Source organism: Salminus brasiliensis, chromosome 4 (genome assembly GCF_030463535.1).
Source record: "Salminus brasiliensis chromosome 4, fSalBra1.hap2, whole genome shotgun sequence".
NCBI classification, from domain to species: Eukaryota; Metazoa; Chordata; class Actinopteri; order Characiformes; family Bryconidae; genus Salminus; species Salminus brasiliensis.
Window position 1 is genome coordinate 43,210,641 of NC_132881.1, and position 25,703 is coordinate 43,236,343.

Here is a 25,703-nt window from a genome sequence, read left to right on the forward strand (position 1 = left end):
GCAGACTGATAGGCATCCACAAGGTCGTCAAGAGTCTTTCTTCTCTGTGTACTGATGTGCCTGACGAGTTCACTCTGATTTTAAGGCTTCAAGTTAGATGTAGATTGGGCATAGCTGGCCCCAATCAAGGCTGGTTGTTAACTGAAGCATTCACACTGGTTACTGATCACTGGCTCTAATTAACTTTTTCATTTGGTTGCATTACATGGTTGTATTGATAACTTCTTTCACAACCAAGACATAAAGAAGTACCTAATATGTGCAGCAATTTTCCTGCCAGACTCAGCCTGTAGACTACTACAATCCACTAAAAAACAGACTAGATTTTACAGTTCAGTCAAAATATGAACAAGATAGACAAGAATTTAAGACCAGAATTTAAGGACCTTATTAGAGAATTATGGGATACAAATGTTATAGTTGTGAGATGATCAAACCAACCACTGATGATTTATAGCAATTTAAGTTAGAGATGCTAATGCCGTAAGACACGATTGATAGAGGGATCAAATCAACCCTTGTTGAAAAAAAAAAAACTAATAATAAAATTCAATTAAGGCAAGATGACAAAAATCCAAAAACTAGTTTAAAAAATTATTTTAGAAATGATTATTGATTAAAATTAAACTAAGCATTTTTAACACACTTGTGTTTGCAAATGTGTCTAAAACACTGTACTGGGTAAGACACATCTATCTTTATATATGTTAAAATCTGAAAAGAATATACTCTATTTTACAAATAGCGCCCCCCCCCAGGGGCCAAGCGGTTTGAAACTCCGGCAGAGAAGTCCTACATGAACATACCATTCAAACACTTTTTTCACTGAACTGACTGCAAACATACAGTCTTATGCAAAAGTTTGGAGACCTAAAACTGCATGATTTTTTCTCATTTTCTAAATGAATATAAGTTAAATAAGCCTCTACTGGAGAACAAAGCAAATATGACATTTCTCTATGCACTCTAGACCACAGTTTCTGTTATTTACAGAATTTAACATCCTCAAAACATGCTTTATGTTTTTCCCCATTATGTTTACCCCTTGAAACCCCTTGAGGCTTATTTCTTTTTTATTTTCAGACCTGGTACTCAATGATTACTAAGTATTTAGTAAGCACTAAAAAATATTCATAAAATCCTATGAAACTAACATGTAACTTGCGTTGACTGAGGACAAGTAATTGAAGTATGGGCCCGAAAACAGGCCTTTAGAGTTTAATGGGTTAAATTAAGCAAACAAACCGAATGATGAGACAACTGTAATGTAACTCTCTCTCTCTCTCTCTCTCTCTCTCTCTCTCTCTCTCTACCAATGACTAGAATGGAATTTCACTCATATAAAAAAACTAAGAGTAAAACTGGGACTTGTATCAGCCTTTGTTGGCTGATTCTGTATGATTGTGGTCTCTCTCTCTCTCTCTCTCTCTCTCTCTCTCTCTCTCTCTCGCTCTCTCTCTCGCTCTCTCTCGCTCTCTCTCTATCTGTCTCTATCTGTCTCCATCTTTCTCCCTCTCTCCCTACGGACAGTTCTCGGTCTAATGGATCCAGGCCAGCTGCAGCAGGGCCATTAGCCCTATCAGAGAGAACATCTGTGTGGCCAGGTGCTCGTCCAGTCTGGAGCAGGAAAACACCACCGCTTGGACCCCCACGATACCAGCCACAGGGTAAACATAGATTTGTAGGCAAGGAAATACACACACACACACACACACAAACACACTTCTATCTGCAAGTGTGTGTTGTCCTCAGCTGAGTGTGTGGTCTCCTTAGCAGAGTGTGTGTTCTCCTAACCCCAGTGATCACACAGTACAATAGAATTTAGCCTCCACATTTAACCCCTACATGGCAGTGAATACACACATACACACACACACACACACACATACACTAATAACTAGTGGCAGTGAGCACACACACAGTGCAGCCACCTCAGCGCCTAGCTGGGAGGCCCAGGAAGCAACTGGGGATTAGGTGCCTTGTGGGGGCCCCATTCCCAACTATCCCCAACAAGCTGGTCTGTAGGCCACAGCTACCCCACTGTGTGTCCTCCTAATCAGAGTGTGTGTTCTCTTCAGCAGAGCAGCCCTGCAGACCCAAAAATCACACAGCTGGAAAAAATACACTATCACTGCAGAGCTCTGTGTGTCACACACACACTTCCTAACACTACACACACCTTCCTTTAGTGTCTGGCTGGTAAGACATGTAGACGCAGGCAGCCTGAGGGTCACAAGGGCTCTACACACACACGCGCACAGCGAGACAGCTGACCAGCAGTACGCAAAGCATTGATCGATACAGAAAAGGGAGGGAGGGGGTGGGCAAGGGGACAGTGAAACAGGATGAGAAAGGTATGTATAAGCAGTACTAAGAGACGGAGAGAGAGAGAGAGAGAGAGAGAGAGAGAGAGAGAGAGAAATGGATGAGTTATAGAGTGAGAAAGGTGTGTATTAGAGAGAGACAGAGAGGTTAAAGGACAAAGAAGCAGAGTGAGAAGGGTGTGTATGAGCAACAAAGAGAGAGAGAGAGAGAGAGAGAGAGAGAGAGAGAGAGAGAGATGTAGTTTCCACAGCCTCTGCAACAGGGGCTACAACCTGCGCATTGTGTGTATATTCGTGTGTGTGTGTGATTGTGTGACTGGTGAATTAGACTCGCTGCTTTGCAGCCTCTAGAAACAAACTGGTGGCTGGTTCGCTCTGCTCCTCTTCACTCCAGCGGCCGGCACAGCGGTCTAACCAGCCTTCCCTGAGCCTCTGCAGCAGCTTTAGCATGAACAAGCTACCTCTGATCTCTTTACACAGGTACCCCTCTAATCTCCGCTCCCTGTCTTCCTTTAAATGTATCTTATAGAGGAAGCTGAAACAGCCATGGAGCTTAAAGAAGAGTCTGGAAGGCTTAGTCTCCTTATTGGGTATTAGTGTGGTGTATTAGCGTGGTGTAGCTCAGGCTAAGTCCTCCTGCACCTTGTGGAGATTGGTCCTGCTTCTGTCTCTGTGATGTGGGATGGGATGGGCACATTTAACACATATAAGACTCTAAACACTGAACACACACTCAGACTGAGGAGTCAATCCACCTTATTATTCCTGATAGCATTAAGAACCAATATTGAATACCCTGCAATACTGTGCGACTGAGTGGAATGTGAGGCTGAACAGCGGGCTGGAGGAAGGCTGAGGCCACTCTGATTGACAGCACAACGAGATTAGAGTCCAGCTCTGTTCCGAGAGCTGTCAGGAGCCATAATGGAGAAGCCTGAGTTAGGCCCGGACGCGGCCGTCTGCATCAGTCATCCAGCAAAACAACAGGCCCGAGATCATCCAGCCCGAGTGGAGCCACAGATCGATCGGGACGATCAGCTTTCTGGCCGCCACGGCTGATTAGAAGGGCAAAAACATCAATGACTATTTTAGACTTGGGGCAGGAGCAGAAAGGGCCGTGCAGAGCTTCGACATTTTTTCAGAACTTTTCTCTTTTCCTCCGTTGGAGAGAACGTTAATTCCCTAAGACTGCACGATATTTGTCATTTGCGATCGAGCACACACGCGGTGTGTGCGTGGAGATTGGAGAGGGTGAGTGTGTGAGGGTGCATTACCAGAAAAGACAGGTTCATACAGTGTATGCAATCTGTGTGTGTGTGTGTGTGTGTGTGTGTTTATATGTACAGTAAGCCAAAATGACAGATTGTACCAATACCAATACCAAAAAACAAAAAACAAAACAAAAAACATGCAGGTCCATACAATGTATGTGTGTGTGTGTGTGTGTGTGTGTGTGTGTGTGTGTGTGTGTTTATATGTACAGTAAGCCAAAATGACAGATTGTACCAATACCAATACCAAAAAACAAAACAAAAAAAAACATGCAGGTCCATACAATGTATGTGTGTGTGTGTGTGTGTGTGTGTGTGTGTGTGTTTATATGTACAGTAAGCCAAAATGACAGATTGTACCAATACCAATACCAAAAAACAAAAAACAAAAAAAAAAACATGCAGGTCCATACAATGTATGTGTGTGTGTGTGTGTGTGTGTGTGTGTGTGTGTGTGTGTATATATATGCAAGCCAAAATGACAGATGCAAAACAAAAGCATCTTGGTACTTTTGCTCAATCAACCTTAAAAAGCAATACTTTTTCTTACTGTAATGCATCTGTAACAGCCAATCCATCGGCAGTTCAGTTACACTGTCATTGCATGGGTTATGAATGTGTAAGAACACAGTTATTAGTGACAAATGATATAAAGAGGACCAGTGAAGTCATCTGCCAAAAGAATTAGAAACTTTCTCTAATGAACAGAACTTAAAATAGACAATAGTTTTATAACAGTCTTACTCTTTTGAGGTCTGTCCACTTTTACTGTGAGGCCATGGCAAAGCCTTCAGCTTGCGCCTCTTAAGGTAGTCCATTGTGGATTTTCAGGTGTGTTTAGGATCCTTATCCTGCTATGGATGCCTAACCCTGGTCTGCTTCCAGAATTTGCTGTTTTTTTAACTGAATCCGTTCTTTCCTCTACCAGTGAAATGCCCCTCTGCCACTGGCTGCAACACAAACCTAATATGTAATGCTCAACAATTGGAAAGGTGTGCTTTTCATCATTCTTTAAAAGCTGGATTTTGTGATGAGGATGCAGGAATGGTTTTCTTATGATCACTCTTTCAAAATGTCATATTCGTGCAGGTATTGCTGCACAGTAGAATAGTGCACCATCACTCCAGAGTCAGCTAAATCTACCTGAAGGTCCCCTGCAGTCAAGCAGTGGGTTTGATTTGCTTTTCTATCAATCCAATAAGCAATTCTCTCTGAATGATTTCCTGGTCTTCCAGACCTCAGCTTGACCTCCACCCTTCCTTATAACTGTGATTTCCTGATTATGTTAAAAACTGAAGAAACCGCCACCTAATAAATGCTCCGCTATGCTCTCATAGTCTTCTCCTGCTATGTGGAGATCCACTGTTTAAAGAGATTTAAAGAACCCAAGGCTACCAATCATTGTGATAAGAACTGAGGAGCACAGAGCAGCAATGAGGAGCACTGAGGGATATTTAAAATGCTATAAAATTTGCATCACCCCTATCATTAGGCTATCATTTGAGCCTTTCCTATTGATGACTGAACAAGGCATTGCTCTAATAAGCTCTAATTAAAGTATAAAAGATTGTCCAGATTTCACTGGACATGTTTCTTATCTATGAAATACAGCAGTTTTTAACTTCAAATATAATTAATACATTCTATTAAACTTAAACCTAACCTAAACATAAACTTCACCTCATTCTATTCCCAAAACCAATTCCTAAACTCAGAGGTGTGGACTGGAGTTGGCAAAAACGGTTTAGATTTAGACCTGAGCCTTATGAAGTGAATGAAATGTGGGGAGGAGTCCCTGCAGAAGGGATTGTATACAGACGCTTTGTTTCATATGAATGGATTTGTTCCTGGCGTAGGCCTGAACTGCATCAAAAGTACACTCACCACATCAATAACAGTGCTTATTTCATTTCAGAGGACAAGTGAGGCAAGCGGGACAATTTGAGTTTTCCTCCCTAAGCTGGAAAAAAATAAAATTGAATTTTACTCCTCAAATGATGTGACGGGCGTATCATCTAAGGAACAAAAGAACTAGAAAAAGACCTTCAGCCTCATGCAGCTGTGGGCATTCACTCTGCACTTAAACTCCAGACTTAGAAGCACAAACCGAGCTCACTCTATTCCAAAGATTTCTAACGTCTTCTGCAGTTAAAGCAAACGCAAAGTTCACCGCCATCGGCACAAATCCGACTCTAACTTTAGCCCTGTAGAGAAGCAACTGTTGAGTTTCAACACGCCCCCCAGCCAGCACAGCATGGATGTGCTCAGTTCCATCAGCAGCTCACCTGATTGATCAAACCAGGTGTTGAATGATGACTATAAATGTTGCTACATGATTTCAGGTGCGTTCCATGGTGGAGCTAGCTAATTGGTTTGGTGTTGCTAAGTGGTATCCCAGGTGATTGCTATGGAGTTAGTAAGTAGTTGCTAGGTTGTTGCTATGGTATCCCAGGTGATTACTATGGTGTTGCCAAGTGATGGATAGGTGGTTGCTATGGCACTGCTAAGTGGTGGCTATGCTGTTACCAAATGGTTGCAATGATGTTGCTATGTTGTTGCTAGGTGGTTGCTATGGTATGCCAACTAGTTGCCGTGCTGTTTCCAAGTGGTTGCTATGTGACTGCTGTGGTATCCCAGGTGGTTGCTATAGTGTTGGTAAGTAGTTGTGAGGTTGTTGCTGTGGTATCCCAGGTGGTTACTATGGTAATGCCAAGTGATGGCTAGGTGGTTGCTATGGCACTGCTAAGTGGCCAAGTGGTTGCAATGATGTTGCTATGTTGTTGCTAGGTGGTTGCTAATGGCATTGTTGATAAGTTGTTGATAAGTGGTTACTAGGTTGTTACTAGGGATGCTATGGTATCCCACATTAGTTAGTATGGTGTTGCTAGGTGGTTGTTATGGTGTCTCAGGTGGTTACAATGGTGCTGCTAAGTGGACCCTAAATGGGTGCTACAGTGTGGAAAGAGATTGCTATGACATTCCAAGCAATTGTCATAATTAGCAGCTGCCAAAGTGTTGCTAGGTGTTTGCTAGGCAGTTGCTATGGTATCCCAGGTGGTTGCTCTGGTGTCTCAGATGGTTGCCCAGGTGTTGCCAAATGGTTGCTGTGGTAATCCCTATTGTTGGTTAGGTGAGACCAATACATTTGTATCATGGTTATATTTAAAGAGAGAGAGAGAGAGAGAGAGAGAGAGAGAGAGAGAAGCATCTAATATGATGTTGAAATTCATCACTTTTACATTGCTGAAAACTCCAGTATCATGACAACACTGTGATAAGTGTGTGTGTGTGTGTGTGTGTGTGTGTGTGTGTGTTGGTCGAGTTAAGCTGTGTACACTTAAAAACACCAGTGCTACGGTCTGAAATCTGTGATCTCTGCAGGAAGAGAGAGAGCAAACTCTCGCCCATTTGCGATTCACCCTTATCGCGCGTTTGTCAACTCTGCCCAGACTAAACTTGGTTGCCATGGCAATGCTGCCACCACATATTTGAGAGATGCTGCGCGAGACGAGAGCCAATCCAGTTGAGAGAATCGCTGAGTGCTGATGATAATGACTCGTATGGCCATATGTTTCCGTACGAATCCCATTCAGAGCAGCTTCTAACTGACATGCAATTGTTGCATTAAATGAAGCTGTAATTGAGGAGCAATCGAGCCGCAGCAAAACATCATATCACAGAGCTTCAATTTTCCCATGGTAACGCCTCCAGCCTGGTTTGTGTCTGGTTTGTGTGTGTGTGAGTGTTTGTGTGTGTGTGTTTAGTGCTAATTTAGTGCATGCCTTCACATTCAATGCCACAGTTAACTGTGAGAGGAGTATTCGTTAGCTGCAGACTGCTGATGAATATCTGAAGAAAATGTCTTTCTGTTCCTAACCAAGGTCGTACAGTGAAGGTCCAACACTTCCACACAGAAATAAGAGATAGGACACAAAGGAAATTGCAAAATGAGAGTGGAGATCAAAAGGAATTACAGTGAAAAATGTGTGTGTGTTTTCAGGGAACATACAGTACTATGGCAGTTTTAGGCACCTAAGCACATTGTTCAAAACCCCGTCTCTCAGCAGTGAGGGGGTCTTTACTGTAGAAGCTCCAGATGTCCTCAGAACAGAGGCAAATAAACATTAATCCAGTAAAATGAGCAAGAGCTTCTCATTCTGAAGAAAGTAGTGAGATCTTGTCGATGAGCTAGTCTGAAGAACAGAGCTCGGTTCCTCCAGGTTTCTCCTGGACGCCCCCCAGTCCAGCCAGAACAGCGTGGAGGATGTGTTCAACTCCATCATCATCAGCAGCAGCAGCAGCAGCTCCCCTGATTTACCATCATTAAGCCCTGATTTACCATCAAACCAGGTGTTGATCTGAGGAGAACTCTAAATAATACTGGACTCCATGAGGAGAACTTCACGAAAATCACAACTTTCTGTATGAATGGTACTTATTATGCTGCAAAGTACCACAGAAACCAGCTGTGATACCATAGCAACTGTTTAGCAATACCCAAATTAACCACAAGTAATGGTAATTGCCTGAAATACCACAGCAATCCCACTCTGTAGCACCAATCTAGCGTCCACTTAGCAACACCACAGTAACCACCTGGGACACCATAATAACCACTTAGCAACCACCTAGCAAGACCATAGTAATCACTTGGGATACCATAGCAACCGCCTAGCAACACCACAGCAACTACCAAAAAAAAAACATTTAGCAGAAGCGTAGCAACTACCTGAGTTTTCAAAGCAACCGATTAGCTACCACCTAGGTACCAATTAACAACACCAAAGCATCCACCTAGGACACCATAGCAACAACTTAACCACCTTGCAACAGCATAGCAACCATCTGGGACACCATATCAACTACTTAGCAACCACTTAGCAACAGCATAGCAACAACTTAACCACATAGCAACCACTTAGCAACACCATATCAACCACATGGGACACCACAGCACCATCAAAGCAACTAACTAGCAACACCATATCAACCACCTGCAACATAACAGCAACCACTTAGCAACACCATCGCAATCACCTGGGACACCATATTAACCATTTGGGATACCATAGCAGCCCCTAGCTACTATTTACTATTTAGCAACATCATAGCAACTACCCGGGATATCATAGCAACCTAGCAACCCATCAAAGCTTATTCTTTATAAATATACTTTTTTTTTTTTTACAACATTAGTTTTTGCTGATGTAAGGATTAGGGGTGACTTTTGGATCAGACACAGAAGAAAATGATACATACATATGCACATATTTTATTAATATTTAATACATATGGGAAATATTAGTATGACTTATCAGCTATGACTACGACAAAATATCCCCTTTTTGAAATGTAAAAAGAGAGTTGAAAACAATGAAACAGGGTCTAAAACAGGACTCCTCAGACTGGACAATCCTGGACACTTGTGTGGCCAATATATATCATTTTGATGGTGGACAGGGGTCGGCATGGGCACTCTGAGCAGTCTAAAGCTACACAGCTTGGTGCGATGAGCTGTGAGGTATCACATATTTCTCCAGTAACCAACATTATACATTTCTGACACTTGTGCCACAGTAGCCTTTCTATCAGTTCCCCACACAGGATAAACTTTGTTGCCCTCACACATAAATGCCCAACACCCAACATCCTTCTCCTCACACCACTGTTGGTAGGTGCTCACCACAGTTGACAGAGTTTTTGTCTGGCCATAACAATTTCTCCTGTGTGGACTTTACATCTGACCATTCCTTCTGCATCCAACATGTTGACTACGAGAACCTACTGTTTAGTTACCATAGCCATAGATACCATACCATTGCCCCTAGCCATGCAGTCTGCCTTTCCACACATCAGTGAAAGAATGTGAGGTTCTGTAATAGGAGCCACAGCTGCACCAACAACAACAAATCAGCTGGTGGAATTTCTTCCCTCCTAGATCTTCCTCCATCAGCTGTGAGTGGTGTTATTACTGAACAGTGGAAGAGTTTAGGAGGAACAGCTCACAGAGAGCAGCTCAGCCACCGAGTGTCTGTCCGACCATGTAAAGTTACAGAGCAGGGTCAGGGCCGAGTGCTGAGCTCAGAGCAGAGTGCAGAAAAGTCTCCAACTGACTCAATAACTGCAGAGCTCCAGACCTGCTGCTGCTGTTAGAGCTTAGAGCAAAGAGGGGCCGACTCCATATTAATAATTATGGATTTAGAATGGGATGCCATAAAAGCTCCAGTAGGTGTCCCAATACTTTTGTCCATATACTGGAACATTCAAGACCTTTATCTTTACATGCACCATGTTATTGACATACACTGACATTAAATAATGTGCCTGTGTGTGTGGAAACACAAGTATGTACATATATATGAATCTGTATGTGTGTGTGTGTGTGTAGGTGTGTGTGTGTGTGTGTGTGTGTGTGTGTGTGTGTGTGTGTGTGTGTGAATCAGGATCCTTACCAGTGAGTTTTTCCAGCTCGGCGAGTGTGTCCTGGTAGGTTTTAATGAGCTGACTGTAGCGGGTGATGACGTCCCTCCTCAGGTTATCCCAGTGTGGGGAGAGTTCACCCAGATCATTCAGGTCCTGTATCCTGCATACAAACATCAAACTGCAGTCAGACAACAGCATTCACATAGATATCACAAGACACCTTATCCAGACACCTTTCTAATTAGAGAATTCAGCTGTGACATTCAAATGTTTATTGACAAAAGCAGCATATAACTCGTTGGTTGTCAGAGCAAAGGGGGATCAACTCAATAATAATGCCTATGGGTTTAGAATGCGATGCCATACAAGCTCCTGCAGGCATAATGTGTTTGTGTCCCAATACTTTTGTCCATACAGTGCATCTATTAACACATCTGAAACAGTTAGTTATTTCTATAAGCAATATATCTATTACCTATCATTCTAAATTAATCATTGACTAATCAGACCTTTATATCATTCACAGTTTTTTAAGCCATATCGCCCCCTAAGCTTCCTGTAGTGCACTGCAATCTGTCACAATGAGCGCAAAGTGCATTTGTTTTATAGTAAATGCAAATGATTTTCTATACTTGGCATCATCTTTGACTAGATGGGTCAACGTGTTTGCTGAATAATCATTGGAGGCCCTCAACTCCAAGGAGAACATTATGAGGAGATAGGTAGTAGCAGTAAGGCAGGGTGACCCTGCTTGTGTTGTAATCTTGAAGATGATTCAGCTTCTCCAGGAATTGTTCCCATGGCTCATTTTCAATTGATGAGAGGTAAAATTTCCTTAAAATTACACCGTAGCTCAGGTCACCCTGACTTACTGTCACTAGACAATTCAATTAGCTGAAAACTTCCAAAAAAAAAGATTTACTGTAAAAAAAAAAAAAGAAATAATTTATAATTTGTTGACAACTGGGTGAACAAAAGCAGCAATATTTAACATCAATTAAAACTTTTAAAGCCTCTCAGCTCAACTTCTGCCACTTTCTTTAGTGTCTGCTTCCTTAATAGACCTTTATCACGGTCACTGTGTCGTCACGTCCGGCTCTGAATAGCAGCATTATCGAACTTCCGCCTGCACCATTTAAAAGAGCAGAACTCGCCGGCTTTCAGCTTCCCATAAAAATGTTCAATGGGATTCAGCACAGCCAACAGGAGGGCAGTCAGCATGTCTGGAAGTTGTTTCAATACGGACAAAAGGCTAGTCTGTCTTGGTCGAAGCGCTGAGCGTGAACACGTTTAGACAGCGGAGTGCATCAGAGTCGGATCTGCTAAGAATTCGCCTGTGCTGAGTTTCTAAAGCTGAGAAGGAGTCGAGCGTTTCTTTATCACTGTCATCTCTGAATGACAGACAACAGACCAGTTCTCTGGATGGGGAAAAATCTCTCTCACTCAGCCCATGTGAACATTAGCAACATTAGCACTGTTTATTATATTTTATAATTTTATTTATTTAACATTGCTCTTCGGGAGTAACTGGGACCCTGAGATCACAATTCCGTTCCATTCCATTTACCACATGTGATGCAAATGTCAATAAAGTCTCCTGTATCCTGTAAGCGAGCACCATGAACACCACAGCTAGCAGAGAAACACAGCCTAACAGTAGCCTAACCTACTCACTAAGCCCCGGCGCTGAGGGCTCTGTTTCTCAAGGGTTCTAAACAAAACCTGGCTGAAACAGTTTGAATGATTGAATTTACGCTGATCTTCGACTTGATCTATCATTTTTAATCCCAAACATGAGTAAATCTGTCCCACTGTTTGGCCCCGCGCTCACTCCGGTTCAGTTTAATTCTCGTTTTAATTGGTCGCCTTATTAAAAATGTGACCTGATGGCTGGTGTTTGGGTACATCTGGCTACATTTACATTTACAGCATTTACAGCTCTTATCCAGAGTGACTTACAAGGGTACTCGTATTACAATGCAGTGTTAGGAGTCTTGCCCAATGACTCTTATTAATGTAGCGCAGAGTAGCCACCCATACCGGGAATCGAACCCCAGTTTCCCACATGGTGTGGTAGCTCAGTGGCAGGTAGTGGCGTTATCTGTTGTGCCACACCATTCACTACATATTTAAACTGGTTGGGGTGGAAACTCTGGTAACTGTGGTTTGGTTGAATTGCGGGTGTATTTAGGAAATATCAGTAGACTCGGCCATTGGTTACGATGCATCCGGAAGCCGTGTAATGCTGTTATTTTATGCTTCCCCATTAATGAAAGTGGAAGTGTGATAATAGTCCATTGAGCTTCCTTTTCACAATATTTTCAAAAGCAAGAAACTATCTGTCTAATATTAATCTAATCCAAGGGTTTCTTTTTTGTCCAGTGTAAAATAAGCTCTCTGATTCATTTACGATGATAATTATTTATGTGTCAGAATGTATTTTTTAGCCATTTCTGTGAAAAGGCTGTAAAATAAACTGACCTTTCATTATTAATGCTCTTTTTCCTCCCTTTTCTTCCTTCTTTCCTCCTTTCATTCTCTCTCTCAATTTGCCACATTTGTCCCTAATTAGCTCATTGCCTGTCATTGCCTTTCTCCTGTTTGTTTCTGGCCATTATTATTGGCCTTGTCTGTCACCTCTCCATGTGGTGTCTGTAGCCTCGAGGTAAAATGACCACAGTGGCCTTATTAAAGAGCTGACTAGTGCGAGTTCACTGAGGTAGGCTTGCTGACGTGCTAATGGAGCGCTAATGCAGGTGTCTTTAACAACACCAGTGTGCAAGACTGCTCTTAGATGATCAATTACAGGATGTGACAGGTCAATGTGACTGAATGTGCTTCTGCTATGCAGTCACTGCTAGGATTGTGAAGCACTGATGAAGAGGTACTGCCAATAGAATAAGACTCTCTGCAGCAGATGAACATGAACCTTTTGACACCTTGCCTAATGCCAGGCATGGGCTAGAGAGGTATAAAGCCCCCAGCACTGAGCTGTGGAGCAGGGGAACTGTGTTGCTCTCCATCCAGAAGTTTTGGGATGAGTTAGGGATCATGAAGTAGGGTGGTGATTTTCCAAAATCTTATTGGGCAGGTGTCCCAATATAATTGTCGAAATATCATATATATAAGTAAGAAAAAGTCAGTTCACAAGTTCAGTCAAAAGTTCACAGGAAAACAGTAATTTTTTTATGTTTATAAAACTGGATGCCTGACTCCTCAGTGCCCCCAGTCAATGTATGGATTAGGTAAATTCCATCACCAGATGGATAATTTAACATAATGAAGCCCTGATAAGCCAAAGCAGGTGCTGGAAATGAGGGAGATTTGGAGATACTTACAACATATGTAAAACAGTTATGTACTGTATTAATGTTGTTAGTGTTTATTCTAAAAATAATTACTAAGCAAATACATACTAATGCTCAGAGTGGCCTTTTAATTCCACTTTTGAAAGGTGCCTTAACACATCTTTGCTAATAAGGCTACCTGTTCTAGCTGATGTTAGCGATGCACAGGACATTCTCTGATGATCTAACATGTTGGCACATTGCACACTGAGGAGAAAAAAAGCTTGAATAGGGGGTGAGGGGTTCTTATCAGCATCCAAACTTCTACTGATTAGCTCTAGTAGCTGTTTAAAACCTATGCAGGCCTTCATTTGATAGTACATCAGCATAGTACTGTACGCTTACTTTCAAAATATAGCCAAAGGATTAGCTTTTCATGTTGTATGAAAAGTTTACCCTTTGACAATTGTTTTCAAAGTAAGTGTACAGTACTACGCTGATTTCAAATTCTGTCCTTTTTATTATTTGCTTTCTTATGGTTTACCAAACATCCATTTATTGTCCCTTGCACACACTCAGGTATTTTTATATGCCTTTTACAGGTGCACTAGAATGGAAATCTGCATTTACCTTTGTAAAGTTGAATAATGAGAGTTCGGTACATGGAAGTGATATATTGTGAACCTATGGCCACATGATGGTTAGTGAACAGCCAGTAAAATGAGCAGGTGCTAGGCTAAAAGCTAAATCTATTAGAACTTACTTTCATATCTTTAAATTGCTAACCTTACAGTGTGCCAACTGTACACTGAAAGAACCCAGAGAGGACAGCCACACTGTCCAGTAAGACATGGAAATTATCATTCTTGGTACAGGTCTAGAAACAACACTAGGCTAAGCTAGACTAGACAGTTGCTGTAGCCAATCAAGGTTACAAGAATCAACCAATACATGTGAACTTTGTCAATTTCTTTCACAAGCCCACCATGAAGGGATAACCAGTGTTTTCCTCTGAGGCAAAATAACAGGGTTGTAAAACAGCATCTGAGCATTTCTTACCCCAATTATAAACAACAATTTATATAACAACCAGCAATAATTAAATACTCCAATACTACATGGCTTACATGTATTTTATGGCCTGTTTGATGATGTTAATTATTAGTTAGAGTTCAAATTAATATTAATATAATTAAATAATACATTCTTTACGTCAAAATGAGCAAAAATTCATTAGAAAAGCAAAATGTGAGTTTTCAGAAAGAAGCTTTCCACACTACTTTAACCAAAGGCTATGGGGAAAATCCTCATTATCATTCAGGGTGACACTGCTCAGGTCCATTGTGGGAGAGCCCAAAGGGCTGGAACAGCAGGGCAGAACTAAAGTTAGATTTACATAGGTAATAGGGGGCTTATCTAGCTAAAACAGGTGGTTCCAGCTCCCCTCTGCTGTTTGGGAAAAGACCTTTAATACATCTCATTAATAAAAAGCTCAGGCATCTTTTTTTAATTGTGGAGGAAATTTCCATAGAGAACAATGAATCATTCTCATGTAAATTCAGTCTCAGAGTCTCCACATGCCCTTAATACTTCCAGCAATGCGATTAGCATCTTCGAATGATACGAGCGCCACAAAAGCTGACGAAGAGAGTGAAGAAATGCTATAGTATCTACTGAAGGGGAGGGGGGGGGGGCATGCTTATTGTTTGCATGGTAATTTAGCGAACGCGGAGAAGCGAGGGAGTGATAATTATATCAGGCTTTGAGATTGTGCGGAGCTGATAAGCTTGGTGTAAAGTATAGACGTGAGAGTAGAAAGAGAGGGAATAGATGTTGTTCAAGCACTTGAATTGTTTTAGCCACAGCTCTGGAGAACTAGCGGCGTTTTCCGCACCGCAGCAGCGTCCGTTATCTACACAAGCTCTTCTGTTTGCCTTTAGGGGCCCGGCCTGTGGCCCTCATCTCTGACAGATTGCTGTGATTCCACAATACCTAGGCTCGACTTTGTGCTCGAGGTTTATTGAAGGGTGGTCAGTGGCGGAAGTGTGTTATTTGTGAGATGACTAGACACCGCAATAAGGGGAGGTAAAGGTTGACCCAGGGTTAGAAAGGGAAAGGCGGTCAAAGTATGCCATTCCCTCAGCTGTGTGGAGTAAAAAAAGAATTCCGGCTTACGGCAGAGGCTGCAGAAATACTACGGAGAGGAAAAAAATGATGGGAAAAGAAGAAGAGGGGTAAAAATAGAGATGATAAAGGGAGCAATAGAAGCATGAGGCTCTGAGAGAAGGTAGAGGGGGTGAGGAACAGAAGAGAGAACAGGTGCAGGAAAGGAGGGAAAAAATAGATGGATAGCAGAAACAAAGAAACAGCATGTTAGACAAGGAGAGAGATGCATGAAGTACTCCAGAGGTGTGCTGAATGCTCGCCCTGAATCTCCACCATGGGCTGCAGAGGGAGCTGCAGTGTTGGGCCTTTATTCCATGGTGTGTTATGGGCGCTGTTCACTTTAATCACTGGAGGATTGGAGCCTGTGGGTCAAAAGCAGCACCGCAAGGGGAATCACAATTAGCAACAGCTGCCTTGACCAAAGAATACACACACACTTTCTCAGAGTGAGAGTGTGATCTTCAAAAAATGTTCTGCTGCCGAGGGAGACAGGAAAAGACAATGCGGTTCAAGTCGGCATGCACAAACGCTTTCAAGTAAGCTGAACTTCTGTTAGGTTTTGGAAAAACAGAAGGGAAGTTGGAGAGAACAAGCATGAAACATTTAAATGCTACATCTGACACAGCAGACCATGCTATCTTGTTAGACAGACTTGATATTTTAAAGGAGCTTATGTGGTGTTCCTCAAGGCTTTGTCCTAGGGCCTCTTTTGTTTTCATTTTGTTTTTGTTTTATGAGCTACCTTTGCAAGATCTCACTCGCAAAGATGAAATATCATTCCACTGTTATGCTAAAGCTACAAAACGCCTGCCTGACAAGCCAAAGGTACAAATGATATAGAGCAAGAGCAAAGCAGAGAAAAACAGAGACACAAAAAGAAGCAATCAAGTTGGTCTCAAACCACCCTCCAAACCTCTGTAAGACCATGAGTTAAGCCAAGGCACTGGTTGCCTTCCTCAGCTAGAACTGAAGAGGTGTATAATAAACACATTAGAACAGATTAACACTTGTGCAAACGAACACTTCGCAGGCATAGGACCAAAACCAACCAGCATTTCTTGTAAAAGCATCCTCTCCTATAAATAGTACAGGAGATGAGTCTACCTGACCACAGTTACTGATATAAAACTCAGAACCATTTTGAGAAGATACAAACAAATGAGCACCATCTGGCAACCGAGTCAAGAAGTCTCAGGCACCGGAAGAACCAAAAAATATGCCAGCAGTGTGAACAAAAGAAATAAAAACACATTTGAGAGATTCACAAAAAGTTATTTTCAAAAATCAGCAAATATACCCCAGCATTCTCTCAGATATTAAAAGATTAGCCTCTATATTGGCCAAATGTAAGGGATGCTGGACACTTGTAGTATAACGGTCTCTCTCTCTCTCTCTCTCTCTATATATATATATATATATATATATATTTATTTATTTATTTATTTATTTATTCTTTTATTTAAGAATTTTATTAAGAATATTTTATCATTTATTTTATTATGATATAGAAATTGTTTTTTGTGTGTTTTCTTTTTATGGATGCCACACCTCACTCATTTCATGGGCTTAAAATGCTGTTTGCAAGCATAATATTTCCCATTTCCCAACGTTACACATTCAGTCTTGTATTTACTTTATTAAAAGTACCAAATATTTAAATAACAGAGAATTAAATACTGTTCTTTCATGTATCAGTAGTAAGTGTGTGACTTTAGTGGGATTGAAAAATGCTCAGATGCAGTTTTACAAACCTATTCACTTAAACATGCAGATTTTCCTTATGTATTATTAAAATTAAAATAAAATAAAACATTATGAGCTTGGTTCTGATCCACAGGAGCCATAAAGCGTAGCATAGCCTAGCATAACTTAGAACTGTTACAAGAACACGGTCGACTCATTTTCTTTCTCTGGTTGGCCTCTGTGGTTGGCCTTGCTTCATTCATAATCTTGTGATGTAGTGTCTGCATTTATCCTAAACATGCTTTCACTAGAGGCTGTGTGTATGTACATTTTGGGGGCATAAATATATAATGAGTCAAGACTATGTAACAGTTTTAAGGTTTTACAACTGGCCTGTTTTACAGCTCTGTTTTACATGAGTTTTCTTTTGAAAGAGGAAACAGCAGCGTTTGAGGTTCACAGATTGTTTAACCCCATTTAACACTCCAAAACTTATATCACACTAAGGCGTATTCATATTTAGTACCTACAGGGACTTCTGGGCACACTTCTGTGGTGGGGCTATTCCTCGGTAATAGAAGTGTGTAATAAAACTTCTGGCATTTATTTACAGGGTTAACATTCTAAGGCACATTTAAGCAGCTAAAGCTCTGGCAATACACCATGGTACCATTAGTGAGTGTGCTAATAGAGCAAGCTGAGTTTATCTGAGGCTAGTCAGGCCAGTCAAGCTTCCTTGAACTGAAGTGAATGACAGTAGGAGGAAGAGTGCGAAAGTAAAAGTAAGCAAAGAAAAGGCTCTTTATCAGCATAATCGAGTATCCACAGACACACTGGAGTCAGAATACAGACAGATGGAGAGCGGCAGAGATCTGTATGTGAGGCTCTTATAGAGAAATGCAGAGCTGTTCTGCAGTAGAGGATTATTCATGGGACAGTAGCTACAGACACACATTGAGATGAATAAAAAATGAAAGGCCCTGTGCATGTGTTTTCTTGCACTGTAATAGACTGGCTGGTCCACTTCATTTTTTACAGCCGTTTTAATGATCTCTCGAGGAGTTTTTAAAGAGCGGGACTAAAGCATCGTTTATCAGAATGAGAAACAGCCCTGTTTGTTTGTTAAATTATTTGTCAGAGACATGAGCTCTTTGGAAGAGAAGAAAGAACAACTCTGTAACTGGAGCTGGCTGTGATCGTGGATGCGGAGTGGGAATATGAGCATTACGGCTGGTGGAGAATGAGAAGGTAATAGGTGTACTGCTCGGTGGTGGACTGCTTACTGCTGAAGGTTAAAAGCCCTTTAATAGCCCTTTTCTTTTAGTCCATTATTTCAAATGTGTTAAAACACTAAAAGATTTAATGAATATTCATTAGAAAATGAGTTTTTCATAAAAAAATATGAATAAATGTTTGTGGACACCCCTTCTAATGAATGCATTTAGCTACTTTATGTTGCACCCATTGCTGACACAGCTTATCTAGTCCCTGTAGACATGTACTGGCAGTAAAATAAATAGGACTCTGGAGCAGATAAACATGTTCCAGTTGGCACCATGTCTAATGGCAGGTGTGGGCTAGAGGGGTAAAAAGCCCCCCAGCATTGAGCTGTGGAGGAACTGTGTTCTCTGGAATGATGATTGATGCTCCATCCAATATTTTGGGATGAGTTGGGGAGTTGGGGATGGCTGAGATGGGGTGGTGATTCCCTAGTCCAACATCCTGACCTCACTAATGCTCTTGTTGCTGAATGCATCTTAGTCCTCACAGCAATGCTCCACCAAATCTAGTAGAAAGCATTCTTCCCTGGACAGCAGAGACAGTTACTCCAACAAAATCAGAAGAAAATTGATTTAATGCCCTTGATTTCAGATAAAACTATAAATGAGCAGGTGTCTAAAAACTTTTGTCCATACATTGTTTGTTATTGTTATTATTAAGATATTATTTGATAATTTTTTTTGTTACAGATGTTACAGATGTTTTTAAAACTGAAATTTGCATCAACTATGATGCACTTGGCTTTTAAGGGATAGCAGTCTTCTGTAATGGGAGTGGAGTGTTGGTGCAGTGTCGGGAGGCTGCAGAGCCGCTGTGGTGTCCGAGCTGTATTTCAGGCTCTGTTCTCAGAAACACCATCAAACACCACAGCTTTTACAGCACCTCCTCCTTCAGTCGCTTCCATTCATTCTCTTCTTCATCTTCTCTAAAGGCGGGACTTCGGGACAAGGCCTAGCACTAATGAAACCATTCATTTTCCAAAAAAAGGAGGGAATAATCTCATCACTCTTTCTGTCACACACACACGCATACAGATGTACACACACACAGAGATGAAAGCCTGTGTGGGCGGAGGTGCCGCGTGGCTGTCGACACCGATGAAAGAGTGGGTAGAGAAAGCTACTGTTGCCATAAAGGCACTGGAGAAGGAGAGGAAAAAGAGCAAAGGGAGAAGTAGATGATGATGATGATGATGAGGAGGAGGAGGAAGAGGAATTAATGCCAAAGAAAATGAAAGAGAGGAAGATGATGAGCAAATGAAAGAAGAACCACTGGTTGTAGCAGGGAGAACTGAGAGAATCATCAGATGCCATTCAGGATCTGTACCAGTCATGCTGCCTCAGCAAAGCCCTCAAGACAGTCAGAGACCCCACCCACTCTGCCCATGGACTGGTCAGCCTCCTGCCCTTTGGAAAACCCTATCGCTATGTGTGGTGTAAGACTGCCAGATTCAACAACAGCTTCTTCCCACAAGCCATCAGAATACTGAACGTCCATACACCACATACCATGATGACCTCAGGACTGTTGATCAGATAATAATAGTTTATTTTTAATTCTATTTTTTATATACTATTTATTTATTCTATGTATATATTAGCAGTGCTGTCTGTTATGTCTAGTGTAATAATTTTGTGTTATATTTGCACATTGGAGCCTAGAGCAATGTAATCTCGTTTAGCTATGCACTCCACTTTGACTTTTTCTCGGCCATTGCTACTCCAGGCTGAACACTGCTACTGCACTATGGAGCTTTGGTAGGGCTGCATGAGAACCTCTCCACAGAACTGTGTATTGCTGCGTCATAACCTGAGTCATATTAGTGTAGAATCCTGTAATATCACTCTACCGACTTAGACCTTACCTTGTAGTAGATGCCGCTACTATAATATTCAGCTTGTCCAGAAATGTATATTTGGGGGCAGTAGTGGCTCAGCAGATAGAGCTCCGGGCTATTGATGACAGGGTTGTGGGTTTGATACCCAGGCTCAGCAACCTGCCACTGTTGGGCCCTATCTGCTCCTCGGGCACCGATGCAATGGTTGCTGACTGCTCCGGGCATGTGTGCTCACTGTCCACTGTGTGTGTGTTTCACTGGTGTGTATTTGTGTGTTCACTGCACGGATGGGGATAAAAGCTGAAGCCAAATTTCATCTGTGTCTGACAGACATGGTAAATATGGTCGTCTTGTCTTGTCTTGTCTATGAGTAAAGCTTGTCCTTTAGTGGTGGCTAAAAGCAAGAATTACACTTCCTGACTGTAGGGGGAGCCCACAAGCAACAAATACCAATTCTCACATAATGCTACTTATATATAATACTACCAAAACTTCTTCCTCCACGCCTGGTTTTATTTGTTATGTCACACAAAGCAGTACGGGCTCACAAAACTGGTGTTTACACTCTATTAGACTGCTCTTCACTGCCTCGCAAAGAAGACAGCCTCATACAAATGACCCAGCAGTGCTCAATCAATCCCCGTCAAACCCCTTCAGCTCAAGCAAGCAGCTTCCACAGATGCATTTAAAGGTAAAGACAGGTACTGAACTTGGTAATTGGGTGTCGGGGAATCCTAGGAACAAGGACGGGAGAAAGGGGGAGAGAGGGGTGATGTTGCCTAGCAGGTGTTCAGATATGGGAGTTGTAGTCTGGGAATGCTGTCGGAGTATAGGTGACTAGGAGTGTCAGTATAAATGGACCTTTTGTCAGCTGTTAGTTCACGTCATGTCCCTGGTCTTATTAAGCCCAGTGCGTTGGGTTATAGAGTTTCTGTCCAACGAAAAAAGTCATGTTTGTCTGTCATTTTTGGAGATATGTGAAGGGTAATGCAGATGGTGCTGCTCAAGCATGTTTGGGTGTGTTACAGGACTAGAACAAGTGGTGGTGGTGCAGTGCAGTTAGTGTCTTGTTGGATGTGTGGAAAATGGGTCGCAAAGTAGATGTTAAGGATTGGCTAAAAGGAGTGATTGCAAAAGACCATAGTGTGAAGGAAGTAGCTGAATCTGTAGGTGTATGGAAGCGTACGGTCTTACGGGTCTACCAGCAGTGGCAGAACTCCCAGCCTACAGGAAATTTTCACATGTTGATGGTCTGCAGTTTCCTGAGGAATATTCTTTCAGAAATCGGTGGCATAGGACCTGTGCAGACTTCTAGAAGCAATTCTCGCCTGGAAGCGAAGCGATTTTTATTCACAAGCCATAAAAAACTGACTTTCGGACACAATTCTGCAGAGAATTTCCTGTAGACTGGGATTTCTGCCACTGCTGCAAACAAAGACTGCAAACAATTAGCCTAGCGTTCCAGTGACTAAACCTGCAGTCGCATTAGAGACCTCGCGGGCAATGATTCCAGGCAGGCCACCGCGACCCTGATCAGGCAGAAGTAGCTAGATGAGAAGATGGGTGGACAGATGGATATTACCACTTATACGCCAGCGCTGGCAATAGCAATAGCAGAGTTCCAATGCTAATCGCTCCACATTACCATTATCGTGAGTTTTCAGCAGGATGTTCCCTAGAGACTTCATAAAACCTTAATGAAAATATTTAACACCAAATACTACAATAAGAAGCAAAGTGATTAGTAGCGGTTACTAGACTGGGAGCTTAATCAGGCCTCTCTCTCTCTTTATGTGATTTGATCCATGCTTTTGTGCAACTCCCGAACCCATTTGACTCCAATCTTCACTTCACACTTATGCGACACTAAGTACACTTAAAGTCTTGCTCTGTTCAAACAATACCTCCAAAGGAAGAAACGAGAGAAGGAGAAACAGCAAAAGAAACAGAGAGAGAGAGAGGCAGGACAGAAAGAACTAGTGCTGGAGACTGTGCATGGGTGTCTAGCGGACAGAGGCGCTCTTTGAAGTGTTAAACAGGCTTGAATAATTTAGCACGGGCTAAGTATAGCTCTTAAACATCCATTTCCATCCTTGAAGCGCCTCTGTCAGGGAGAAGGCACCTCACTCCTTCAACGTCTCATTCATTTTCACTCTGGCCGTCTTTATTTTCGTCATTCTCTCTCTCTCTCTCTCTAGATCTTTTCTCCGTTCACTTCGGCTTTCTCTCAGCTCTACCCTGCCTTGTCTTCTCTTTTCCTCGCTCTGTCAGCTCTCCCGCCTCTTACTCTCTCTCTCTCTGTGCTTCTGTCTGTCCTGCACTTTCTTTGACTCCGTCCTTTCTTCTTTCCTTCCTACCCCATCTTCAACCACCACTCACCCCCTACCTCTCGCTTCTTCTTTTTGCTTTGTCGCCACTCCTGTCATCCTCGCATGTCCATAACTATAGATATCGGTGCACTCTCTGAGCTCTATTTTTATGACAATTTATTACGTACAGATATACGATCACATGAAAACAACATTAGGACACTCTAAAAAAAAATTCTATATACACTATATGTCCAGATATTTGTGGACACCCCTTCTAATGAATGCATACAGCTGTACAACTTGTCCAAATGCACACATAGACACAGAGCATGTCTAGTTCCTGTAGAGAAGGACTGCTGATAAAATAGGACTCTCTGGAGCAGATAAACACGAGTCTATTGGCACCATGCTGCCGATTGCCAGATGTGGGCTAGAGGGTGAACTGTGAAGCGGTGGATGAACTGTGTATATCCAGTACATTTGAGGTGAGGTAGTGAACATCCAACAGCCTGAGCCCAGTGACATTCCTGTTGCTGAATGCAATCAAATTCTCACAACAAAGCTCCAAAATCCCCTTCCCTGCACAGACAAATTCTCTTTTTAATACCCTTGATTTCAGAAACAATGAATGAGCAGGTATCCCATTACTTTAGTCAATATAGATTAAGTTACTTGGAAACACCCTCTGCACTAGGACAATGTACTAAAGTGAGAGCTTAAGGTAGTTTAGCCTCACGCGTCACACCGATGTTATAAGGAGGGATTCAGCCTTGTTTTTAAACGGGCCACAAAATAGAGCATCCAGTTAGAAAAGAGATCATTTACATTAGCACTAAAAGCACTACTCCAGCTTTATCCAGCCCTACTGGCTGAAAAAGCCATCCGCAAAATGCCATACAGGCTGAAAATGCTTATGTAAAATGAATTAGGATTGTTTTTGGTACATAAAATCACACAAAAAAATCACAATCGAACCTGCAATCAAATCAGTCATATAGAGATGGTTTCCTCACAAAGGCAGGACAATTTGAACGAGCAGGTGTCCCAATACTTTTGCCTATACAATATTCTTTAAAATGACTGTTTAAAAACTCTATTTTCTCTAATTCTACTCTAATTTCTATTACAATAACAACATTTATCACAATAATATATAGAATATCATTATATTGCCCAGTCCTGATATATATATATATATATATATATATATATATATATATATGTATGGGGAGAAAAGTTGAATCTCTGTGTGAAGCTGTGCTTGTAGCCCCTACTTAGCAACTTGGCAATTAGGCTTCCTCTCAACAGAGGAGCTAACTTGGTAATTTCTTGAATAGTGAACTGCTTGAAAAGCCTATTCTAAATTTGTGCTGTGCCTGATGTGGACGGTACCTGCGGCTGTCCTCCTGGATGAAAAGGCTGAGGAGCTGCATGGGAACACTGAAGGACAGTATACACTCCGCCATTTGCTCTCTCACCAACATCCATTTACTGTCCACCGTCTGAAACCTGTACACCTTACACACCGGATTCTTAAACACTGTAAATGAGAGAGAGAGAGAGAGAGAGAGAGAGAGAGAAAGAGAGAGAGAGAGGATTAGTTTTCATATAGATCAATACCCCTATTAGAAACCCCTACTTCATACTTTCACTCATTGGCCACTTTATTAGAAACCCCTAGTGTGTATTTTCACTCACCAGCCACTTTATTAGAAACCTCTAGTTTGTATTTTTACTCACTGGCCACTTTATTAGAAACCTCTAGTTTGTATTTTCACTAACCGGCCACTTTATTAGAAACCCCTAGTGTGTATTTTCACTCACCGGCCACTTTATTAGAAACCCCTAGTGTGTATTTTCACTCACTGGCCACTTTATTAGAAACCCCTAGTTTGTATTTTCACTCACCGGCCACTTTATTAGAAACCCCTAGTGTGTATTTTCACTCACCGGCCACTTTATTAGAAACCTCTAGTTTGTATTTTTACTCACCGGCCACTTTATTAGAAACCTCTAGTTTGTATTTTCACTCACCGGCCACTTTATTAGAAACCTCTAGTTTGTATTTTTACTCACTGGCCACTTTTTTATAGAAACCCCTAGTGTGTATTTTCACTCACCGGCCACTTTATTAGAAACCCCTAGTGTGTATTTTCACTCACCGGCCACTTTATTAGAAACCCCTAGTGTGTATTTTCACTAACCGGCCACTTTATTAGAAACCCCTAGTGTGTATTTTCACTCACCGGCCACTTTATTAGAAACCCCTAGTGTGTATTTTCACTCACCGGCCACTTTATTAGAAACCTCTAGTTTGTATTTTCACTCACTGGCCACTTTATTAGAAACCCATAGTTTGTATTTTCACTCACTGGCCGGTGAGTGGACGTATAAGGTCGGGGTTTCTAATAAAGTGCTAAGTTTGCGGGTCAAACGCTGACGGGTTCAACGCCCGAAAGAGTACCTGCTTCTAAAGCCTTTGACAGGTTTCTCCAACGCCTCCATATCCGTTAATGTTGTTTTAGGCAGAAAATCAGCGTAGAAATTGCTTTCAGAGACTTTCTGGAGCATATTTAGAAATGGAGCAGCAAGTGCTCGGGTCACACTGGGGATGTGTGTTATTGAGGTTAGTGCGCATTTGGCAGCCTGCTGCTGCATTCGGAGGCTTCCTGGCTTGATTATATTACTAAAATGCTGGCTGGTAGAGCAAGAGGCTGAAGAAAAGGAGCAGGAGTCCGTGATGGAGAGAAAGCTGCACTTTACTGCCGCTGCTGCAGCACTGATAAGAGCATTAAATGCTGTTTGCAGTTTCTCCCTCAGTCGCTGCTGTTTGGCCACTTCTCCTCTCTCTCTGCTCAAAGGCGAGGAAGCGGGATTGGGTCTGAATGTGCCTTAATGGGTCTGAAGTTACAGAGCAGGCTGACTCTGAGCATCAGGATGGGATGTAAACAAGCAGTCGACATGGAAAAATGTTGCTAATGTGGAAACGTATTTTCCTGAGGCGAGAGCTCCATATGTGTGCAGATAGTGACGGCTCTTGATATAAGGTCCAGATATGAGGCTTCTCTACAGTGTTCTCTGCATGTTTACCGCTGAAGTGGAAGGTTTGGCACTCACTG

At 42.0% G+C, this 25,703-nt stretch overlaps 1 protein-coding gene across 6 annotated transcripts in view; it reads right to left on the minus strand.

The window, feature by feature from the left end:
- Positions 1 to 25,703, minus strand: part of inpp4b (inositol polyphosphate-4-phosphatase type II B) — a 367,851-nt gene that overhangs the window by 105,967 nt on the left and 236,181 nt on the right. For all 6 annotated transcript variants that reach the window (XM_072678528.1, XM_072678527.1, XM_072678526.1 and 3 more), the window contains 2 exons: positions 23,977 to 24,124; positions 10,048 to 10,178 (listed from right to left, as the gene is read on the minus strand). In XM_072678528.1, the coding sequence (XP_072534629.1) occupies positions 10,048 to 10,178; positions 23,977 to 24,124 (279 nt within the window). The remainder of the gene's footprint in view (positions 1 to 10,047; positions 10,179 to 23,976; positions 24,125 to 25,703) is intronic.